This window comes from Penaeus monodon, chromosome 7 (assembly GCF_015228065.2).
Source record: "Penaeus monodon isolate SGIC_2016 chromosome 7, NSTDA_Pmon_1, whole genome shotgun sequence".
Classification (NCBI taxonomy): Eukaryota; Metazoa; Arthropoda; class Malacostraca; order Decapoda; family Penaeidae; genus Penaeus; species Penaeus monodon.
In genome coordinates, this window is record NC_051392.1 from 37818992 (window position 1) to 37828991 (window position 10000).

At 35.5% G+C, this 10000-nt stretch overlaps 2 protein-coding genes across 3 annotated transcripts in view; one reads left to right on the forward strand and one right to left on the reverse strand.

Moving 5' to 3' along the window:
• Positions 1-7033, forward strand: part of LOC119575272 — a 14537-nt gene extending 7504 nt beyond the window's left edge. Inside the window, exons 5-10 of one of the 2 annotated variants that reach the window (XM_037922790.1) lie at positions 111-215; positions 457-599; positions 1110-1298; positions 1560-2216; positions 2492-2754; positions 4165-7033. In XM_037922790.1, the coding sequence (XP_037778718.1) occupies positions 111-215; positions 457-599; positions 1110-1298; positions 1560-2216; positions 2492-2754; positions 4165-4187 (1380 nt within the window). In that variant the 3' untranslated portion in view covers positions 4188-7033. Of the gene's footprint in view, positions 1-110; positions 216-456; positions 600-1109; positions 1299-1559; positions 2217-2491 lie in introns of both variants that reach the window. The other variant, XM_037922791.1, reaches the window with a different exon arrangement.
• Positions 6981-10000, reverse strand: part of LOC119575271 — a 10895-nt gene continuing 7875 nt past the window's right edge. Inside the window, exons 8-12 of the mRNA XM_037922789.1 lie at positions 9766-9899; positions 9381-9505; positions 8928-9130; positions 8533-8742; positions 6981-8257 (exon numbers count right to left, since the gene is read on the reverse strand). Coding sequence (XP_037778717.1) covers positions 8166-8257; positions 8533-8742; positions 8928-9130; positions 9381-9505; positions 9766-9899 — 764 coding nt within the window. The 3' untranslated portion in view covers positions 6981-8165. The remainder of the gene's footprint in view (positions 8258-8532; positions 8743-8927; positions 9131-9380; positions 9506-9765; positions 9900-10000) is intronic.

The following is a 10000-nucleotide window of genomic DNA, read 5'->3' on the forward strand; positions in this document are numbered from 1 at the left end:
ACTCTAGATTGATGTAATTGATAATTTTGTTTGTATAATCTTTTTTTTTTTATGATATATGATGTGACATGATACAGTTCCTATATTTTACTTGGGAATTTCTATCTTAGGTTGTGGACATGGGGAGTGCTGAGTTGGGTTTCTTTAAGTACCTTCGGGAGATTCCAGGTATCAGAGAGGTTGTGCTGGTTGATAAGGATGGCCAGAAAATGCAGGCAAGGAAATGATTTTAGAAATATTATTTGTTAAACTTATTGCTTACCTTTTGTATTCAAAATGTAGATATTTATGTAGAGGCAGCAGTTTGATTTTTAGATGAGTAAATAATCAAACTTGTGTTATAAAAAAAAATCACACGGGTGATTTAGATTTTATGGGAGAAATGAAGTAGAAAAGTAAATTACCAAAATGAAAGATAGTGAGTTTGTGACTTGAGTGTAATTTGTTTTTTTCCAGGATAATGAGTACAAAATCAAGCCTTTCACATCTGACCATTTAGTGCTGCGTTCCAACCCACTGACTGTCCGAATGGTGTGTGGTGACGTAAGGTTTTGTGACCCAGTATTGCTAGGAGCTGAAGTGGTGACCATGATTGAACTGTAAGTGCATGAAATTTCATAGTAGGTTATTGTAGTGCATTGTGACTTCATCCCATTGACACAGGATGGCCTGATCCATGCCATGCACCAAGAAGTCAAATGCTAGTTGTAACCAGTTCACCAGTTTACCATTTTCTTTGCTTTTCAGAATGCCGTATTCTTTTTAATTTTATATTTCTATCATTATAACATTATAATAATTAAAATGGTTATAATGGCAATAATGATAATAACAGCATTGATATTAATAGCATTAGAAAACACAGCAAAACTCAATAAAAGGGGAATCAGGTGAAGTCATATAGGGCCTGCTAATTGACTGCTTGGTGGCAGAGCACTTCTGGAGCCATCATGTGTGGAAACAAAACAAGGGTAGACAGTACATTTACAAGTTACCATTGGGTTGGGTTGAAAAGGATTAATGCAGTATACACCTATTCTCTTAATTTGTCATTACTAAAGTCAGTATGTTAAAAGTGGTAAGAAAATTTTTGTTGTTGTTGAATGCAGGATAGAGCACATGCAAGAATGGGATCTGCCAGCTCTGGTGAACTGTGTGTTTCATAGGATACGGCCAAAGCTGGTCATCATCACCACGCCAAACGCAGATTTCAACAAACACATCCCGAAATTCATTCCGGGGACATTCCGACACTGGGACCACAAGTTTGAATGGACGTCAAAGGAATTTCAGATGTGGTTTGTTGATACTTTGTTTGTGTTGAATCCTTTAAAAGTAGCTTTCATTTATTTTTTTTAATATAGCAAGAGAATACATTTTTAAGAATATACAAAAGGAATGATTTGCTAGAATAACAGATGATAAAGGTCAAATGTGTTGATATTGAGATCTGTCATCTTGATACTTATCTTCTGATTAACATTTCTTCCTTTGTGGTAACCTTCCAAAAATTTACAGAAAACATATTGTATGATTAATATATGTATTTTTATGTACAGGTGCCAGAGTATCATACAGACTACTGGTAGCTACACTGTTGAATACTCAGGGTGTGGACTTGGCCCAGATGGAGATTACTGTTCACAGGCAGCTTTCTTTTTTCGAATGACCACCGATGAGGAAGAGGCGTTATCTCTCTCTATGAATAACTACTTACGGCTCAATGCTGAAGATATAAGTAAATTATCACCAAATACTAGTTATAGTAATGGTGGTTACATCCTGTCACCAGGAATAACAGAACCAAGTGCATTCAAGATGCTTGCCAAATATATCTATCCCTATGACAGACGAACCCAGAGTGAAAAGGATAGAGACCATGCCATTGCTCAGTTTCATTCATTGTTACGATACTTGCGGGAGGGCGGTTCACCTGTCTCGTCATACATCGAGTGTCAGGATGAAGCAAAGGAGCTCATTGGAGGAAGAAATCAGATTGCTAACTTGAATTGTGACTTTGAATTTAATAAAGAGGACCCAGTCTCCTTCCGAGTGAATCATGCAGAGAGAGAGGAGGACATAAGCCAGAAGGTGTTGGAGGAGAACGAACATGCGTTTACAATTGTAGCAAACAAATATGCAGTGATTTCCATGGTTGCCCTTTCAGCCTGGGTGAACCTAGGCCATGACCACACAATAGAGACATCTATTATAAGGTAAGAGTTAAGCTCTCTATTCTGGACTCATGTGAGTATAATTTAAGACCCTTGCTTCTTGCTTCCTCCTGGGTGAGTAAATATCTTAAATTAAAGTAAATCCAGCATGAAAGGGTTCTCTGGTTATATGCAGGATATGTGACTTGTGTGATTCACTTTTTCAAAAATTCTTACTTTCAAAACAGATTTGGGTAAAACATTTCTGCAGGAGAATTTTTTTCAGTATGTTTGATATATTTAGAATAGGCCTATCAGTATCTAAGTATTCTTTTTAGGCTTGCTGTGGAAGAAGAATGCTTTGAGGTAGAAGGTGAGGGAACAAGATGGCAAGGCAAAGTCCAGCTCTTTGAAGATTCAGATTCCTCAAGTGCTGAAACCAGAGAGAACCTTGAGCAGCAGGAGGAGGAAGTGGAGGTGGAAGATGAAGAGGACTGGGAAGGAGGAGACTGGTCAAGCCCTGAGGAGTTGCCTTCTTTGGGGGAAGGGATAGTGAACCCTACGGAGAACTGGGACTGGGGCCCTCCCGATTCTGACTCAGGTTGGGAATCTTGATTTCAGCAGGAGTAATATTTCATTTACATATTAATTTGATGTAATTATTTTATATTCCACATATATGTAAACAGTTGATTTTGTAGTCTGAATATGTGAAACTATTTTGTAGAATGGGAGCAAGTAGATATTGTTTGCCTTTCATGTTTAGGAGAAAAAGATTTCTGTAATTTATTATACAGTATTGGCTTAATAGGCTTGTTTATCAAAGTATTAAAGCAGTTTCAAGGAAAGAAGCTCTTGAAAGAAAATACAAAAGTATGTATTAAAAAAAAATCAAAATATTTAGATGTTCTTATTAATGTTTGATTAAATGTATGATTTAGAGGGTATTTCTTAATATGCCTTTATAGGTGGTAGTTACTGAGTAGAATGAGAATCAATGTATTTGTATGATTTATTTTTTGCTTTTGAATAACGAAGAATTGAGAGATGCAGTATGTAATAGCTTGTTCTTGGAAGTAAAATGGAGAAAGGTGCTATGTGGTGCTAGGATTGCTCTCCTCTGCAAAAGAGTAAAGTAGGTTTGTGCATTATTCCATTGTCGGTGATGAGCGTTACTATGAGTGTGAAGATAAGGTGATTTCGTTTATTATTTCTTCACTGTTGAATGTAGTTTGTTCGAAGAGGAACAATATTTTTATTTGGGATACTAGTTTATGCTTCATGTTGCAAGTGGCAAAAGAATCTTAAGAGGCCAATTTATTATTTGTTTCTTTTTAAAAGATTTAGGTTTCTATGCATCGGATGGATGCAAATATAGATATGGGTAGATATTTTTTATGACTTTAAAGAATGAAAGAAAGTCATAAAATATGTTTTTGAAAGTGTTTGAAAAGCAACATTAATTGATGTCTTATGAATGTGCCAAATATGTAATCAGTGTTCTTTAAAAGGGATAGACTTGATAAATGTAGGATTGACATTAAAATACTTGTAAGCATTTGAGAAACCTAGAAGGCCAGCATGTTTTCTTTTGGCATTAATGCAAATGTAAAACATGTATTGAAGAAAATGAATTATTGAATGATTATTGAATTTGATAATCTTAAGCAGAGTTTTAATGTATGTACTACATCACATCTTACAAGAATAATAGCATAATTAACTTTTTTTGTCAGAATAACTTATTAGTATGTTTATATTATGAGAAACCATTACTGAATGTTTATTTTCCAACACTTGCATATATAGATCCAGGAATAAGATGACATGTCAGTTTTTGTATAGAATAATGCGGCTGATAATTTTTCTTTCTTTCTTTCTTTCTTTCTTCCTTCTTCCATCCTTCCTTCCATCTTTCCATCTTTCCATCTCTTTCCCGGCTGTCTATACTTTATTTCTGTGCGATGTTCATTTTTATTTGAGGTTATTTTTCATCATGCATTCCACCTAGGATCTGCTTATAAAGTTAAGTAAGTAAGGTAAGCTTTTAGGACTCTGTCATTTATATGTATTGACTTTTTTGAGGAAATGCATCTTATTTTATATTGTGACCAAAATTACAATATAGAACCCAAATGTACTTGGAGATTTATGTTAGAGGATTTAGAAAAAAAAAATATATTCTTTTCAGGTCTCCTAAAATCTCAAAATGGAGATTTAGTTGATCATATGCCAGTAGATTAATAATTCTGTTATAGTTTATTCCAGAGTTTTTATTTTATATATACAGGAAATTATTTTCAGTTTTTAGTTCTAAAATTACATAATATGATGATCATAAGATCAGAAGACAAAAATAATAGCTTGGCCAAAGTTCTAGTATTAAGGATCACAAGGAGGTGAGCTGTTACTCATAAGCACGTTGGTGCAAAGGAGTGTCACCATGCTTGTGTACGTGTTTAGAGTAAGCCTGCTTTAACGGTTCCTGTACTAATAGGATTAGAGGAATTATGTGTTTTATCAGTGTAGTATTAGACATCCTCAGATATAGACCATCACATTATTTTTTAGTGAATTCATGAGGTGTGTCCTTTTCATTTACTAGCCCTGGAAACATTTTTATAATTTTAGTGGACTGAAAAGTTACTGAAAGCAAGAACAACACTGAAAGACTTTATTTCATACTTTTTGCCAAGGATATTGGTTGTTTGTTGTAATTATCATTTACAGTAGGCTAGACAAGTCTAACAAGCTACTTCATTCACGTGTTACTGAAAACTTGGTTACCATAAGACTATGGATATTATTGATGTTTTCCATTAGAATCACAGGAATGGTGCTTTTTGATGGAAAAGTGATGAAAAGTCCAAATAATCCTTGATGGATGGGAAATTTGGGATAAAGAGGAAAGACAAAGTAAAATGGGTTATGTCATTTTCTTTAATTCTTCCCTTCTTTTTCCTGAAATTTGAAAAAGAAGAATGAAAGGAAATAGACAGCTTGTGTCCCACACAAATAGTTGATTGAAAAGTAAGGTGATTCTTCATATTTATCAGTTCATATTCTTATGTTTTTTTTCTCTCTCTTTTCATCCTTGGAAGATATAGGTGCTATTTTAGTAGACGATGTATTTCAGGTTTTTATCCCTTTTTCATATTCTGGTGCACCTTCCTACGTAAAACCAAGTTAAGCTAGTATCTAACCTTTGCCAAAATAATACTTAGATGCTTGTACAAGTATCTATATATTTAGTTATGTAACTTCCAGAAGTAGTAGGTAATTCTCTCTGAGAACTCAAAGAAGTTGGTAGCTATTCTAGAAAAAAAAATGTATCTAGCAAGGTAATAGATAGCATGAAAAAAAGCAAGAATAAAAAAGCAAAGTAGCTGTTATTTTTGTAGTGTTTACTAAGTAAGGTACTAACTGCCGGCGTGAAACTGTTAGATAAGCCTACTCTTGCCATAAAGTTATTGGTTACTCTCACCAAACTGTGTCTTTCTCTCATTTAATTTTCATAAAATTGGTAAATGTCACTTTCTATTTCCTTGTTATAACGGATGTAATTACTTTTTTTTCTCATTAATTGGTGATTAGTGTAACTAAAGAATTGATATATCAGAATGCAGTATTTGAATATTGAATAATCTCAAGATTGTCAAGAAATACATTCAAGTACGGGTTAGGTACTTCAGCTACAGTGTGTTATGATATCCAAGAATTTAATGATGTGTTTTAATTTACAAGACTTGACTGGATAGCCTTTCTGTTCATAAAGTATTTAACACATTGTACAATATGGATGTCTAAGATGTTTCCAGTCATTGCGACAGAGAGTGCAAAATGTACCTCAACTTCATGTTAGATTGGAAAGTTTCTTTGATATACTGTACACCATATAACCCCCAGTACTTATGTATGTTTACAGTGAAGCAGTTAAGGAGGTGTGTCATATGTCTAGTGTCACTATTACATGGACATGTATAAATGTGATGATAATACATTTGTAAAAGTAAACACCTCTCAGATGCAGATGGGTAAGGTCTAAGGTGCTAGGCACACAATGGCTTTTGATGATTTCTTCATTCAGAGAAGTAACTTACTGTGAGAAAAGAAAAAAATATATATATATTAAAAAAGTATGAGACATTAAACAGATATAATTTGCATGTCACTGGCATTTTTTCCATAAGCCATAGCAAAGCACCAGTGCCTCATCTTGATGCATGTAGTCTTCACCATGGCCTGTAGACTAGCTAGACTTGTCTTTGGTGCCACCTTTAGGTTCCTGCTAAATTAGGGATTTTAAAGAGGTAATACATAGTGTGATATGTAATATTAATTTGACTAGTGCTTTATATGTGGTCTTGATATTGCAGTTAACCAGAACTTGCTGCTTGCAATTGAAATTTACCACTTACTGCTCAAAAGCTGAAAATTGAAGCAATAATCACAAAAGTTGGAACAAATTACATCAGGTATGCCATGGGCAAACCAAATCACAAACCTTCAGACTAATGATACAAATGTAAACCAGTGAGGTAAACTTCAGACAGGGATCATATCCAAAAAGAGACTTTATAAGAAATACTCCAAACCCTTGTTAAAGCTTCTGATGGTCATTTGTATCACATCATAAGACCAGAATGACTACATTAAGAATGGTAGGTGATTGTAAATTCCCAAGAGATATGGTAAACTCTGAATATCTGTGTTGCCGTTTTTACACTGTTCATCTCTTCAGTGTCAAAGATTGTCTGCTGCAATTTTTTTTAGGATGTGATCTGGTGCTGTAATCAAATAAAAGTTCTACATTGAAAACACAGAAAATTGTATTGATTGACTATTTATTGTAAAACATCACGTAATAAAGTAACATAATTTGTGTGTGTTTTATTTAATCATTTGTACTCTTTCTCCTCCATGCTGTTTACATCAGATGAGAATTTGTTGACATATTAGTCTATAAGGCAAAAGTAGAAAGAGTATGACTGAGAATGATTAATTCCACATTGCATGATATGTTCTTAAGTCTGCTGCATAACATCTTCATTAGAAATATGTAAAATGCTCTTGAAATGTTATATTAAAACATCAGTTACATGTCTTACATTGTGGAATCATATTCTCTCATTCGTGCCTTTGCATGATTATATCACTTCACTTTTTTCCTTTTCTGAAGGTTTGATGAGGAAAGTATATAAGAAAAAATTCACAAAATGGGTAGATTGTTCAACTTAAAAAAAAAAAATAGTGTATATGAGAAATGCTGTGTATTCACAATGAAAATTAATAAAAAGGTATACACTGAATTATACTGTGTGAAGTTATTATTTTTGTATACTTTTCTCACCATTTACAGTCAGAAAATTCTTTGTGCATTAGTATGTGTGGTGTGCAGTGCTTGATTGTATGAATGGTAATTATGTAAACATACACACAATATATGTATTCATAAATCTAAAATCCTGTCCAGCAGGTATATCTATAATAACAATTGTAAAAATCCTCTTTGGAACAAAAGTAAAGGTTTGCATTGTGAATGCTCGAAACAAGAGTTCATCTGCTGCAAATCCTTATTTCCTATTAATATAAGTTCACAAGCTATGCTGTATTATATAGGTATTACATGCACTGAGTGAAAAATAATAGTTTCCTGAATTAATGAAGTAAATGTTTCATTTAACTATTATTACAAATACAAGGTCTGGCAATTTAGTCAGAACTGACCCCGAAGCTCCATGGATTGAATATATTCAAATTAAGTGCAAAGATCAGTGTCAATGTGAAACTTAAATCTATATACATATATATTTAGGCAGCACGCTCATATATTTACTATTAATAAGTGTATATACCTTACTCTACACAAGGCAGTAACTTACACCTGGATGCTTTCTCACTCTTGTTACTTTTTAAATTCCCTGATCGAGTAAAAAAAAATATAGTATACTGGACAATTATATATACAAACAAGTAGCCAGTGGGAAGTGGGCAAACGGCAGACGATTCTTATCACGTGGGCTGTGTATCCACTGGTGGGAGGAGACCCAGGAAGTGCAGGATCTCCATGGCATCCTGGATGGAGGCGATAGGCATTTTCTGGTCTGAAAGGCAATAAGCTACGTTAATTTTTCGCTCAATTATGCGAAGAAGTTGGAATGGATGACTTTTGGGAGAAAAGGAAGGATTATTTCTCTTGGGGTGAGATACACCTGTCTAATACCTTTGGTTTGAGTATTGTCTGATGGTAGCGAAAGCGATGACAAAATATCAAATGGAAAAATGATAAATTTAATCACTACCAAATGGTACTAGCGGGAGTTTGGAATGGATGGAAGGCGCAAACATGAATCATTAATAACATTTCAGCCAAACTTACTCAAATCCTGCCTGGATGTGCTGCCCATGAGTGCGAAAAGCGTGGGCACAGACAGCCTTCCGCGAGGACCGCACCTCCCTTTAGCAAGGTCGGCGATAGTCCAGACCAATGTTTGTGTGACCTTCGTAATGAGACCCAGGTCGCTGAAGCCTGTCTCTGCGTCATCACATGCAAGATGGTAACACTGTCTCATGCGTCCGCGATAAGGACCTGAAGTGAAAAGGGAAAAAAATGGAAATCTGGCGTTCTCTCAGCATCACCATGAAAAGTTCTTTATTGAATCTGAACATAAGGGACACAATTCATTAGGATTTATAAAGAGTGCAAGCAACCAACAACAGAAGTTGTTCTGGCATAAAATACTATCAGATAACCCAAGCTTTTGGGTGACTCACCCATGTCGGTAATAAGCACGGCAGGCATGGACGGCGAGTCGTCTGTATCGTTAAGGTACCAGAAGCGGACGTGGTCAGAGCGTATGAAGTCGAAGTGGTTTTTGAGAATCGTCGCGTTGGGCATTTCAGCGCCCAGCTCCTGCAGGCCCATCAGCTCCAGACGGTACTGGTCATGGCCGAGGTCGTTGTAATAACGTGACAACCTTCCATGACGCAAAATGCGGATAAGTTCAGTTCGGTGAGAAAAAATGGACGTAGAAGCAGCGTTTAGATTTTTTATGCAGCTTTTACCCCAAACAAATGCTTAGACATGCAAAAGAATATGTTTAAGGGTAGAACCTGTTTGACTGAAAGGTTGATCGCCGAAATTCGCCATGAACACAAAGGGATAGGTCAATACTAAAACACTGATCATTCACAGCATATGATCAAACAACAACAGTGATAACTCACGTATATGCCAACCGACCATCGACCTGGGATCGGTAAAGGATTCCAGCAAAATCCCCCGTGTAGTTGTGGCTCTCGATGCTGCGCGCGTTGTCGGGAAGGTAGGCAGCCCATGTCGGCGGGAAATCCTGTGGAAACGCGACGATACGCCATACTATTTAAAGGGGTAGGGGTATTCAAGACTAACATACAGATGGAGCAGACAGTTAATGAAAAAATAATACATGTATTTCAGTAAGTTTCATTATAAAAAAAAAGGTGATTCTGAACATCAATACATCTTTTCACACGAAATTTCAACATTAAAAAGTCAGAGACACGGGGCTTATTCTGGGGAAAAAACTGTTATTTGCAAAGCTAATTAACAAATTCGCTTATCATGCCTTACTTGACTGCCCGGTGTTGGATCCCAGTTGGCGATACAATCTACAATGAAAGCGCCTGTGATTTCCGTGATCCCGAATTTGTCCATGATACTCCCGGTGAGATAATCCTTCACGAACATCGTAGAACCCTGGGTGCCTTATGAGAAACCGTTAGGGTGTTAATTCAAGACTTCGAAGTTTTCAATCGCGAGAAAATAACTCCATAGTTTAGATTCAAGACTGCAGATGAGAAAGTTT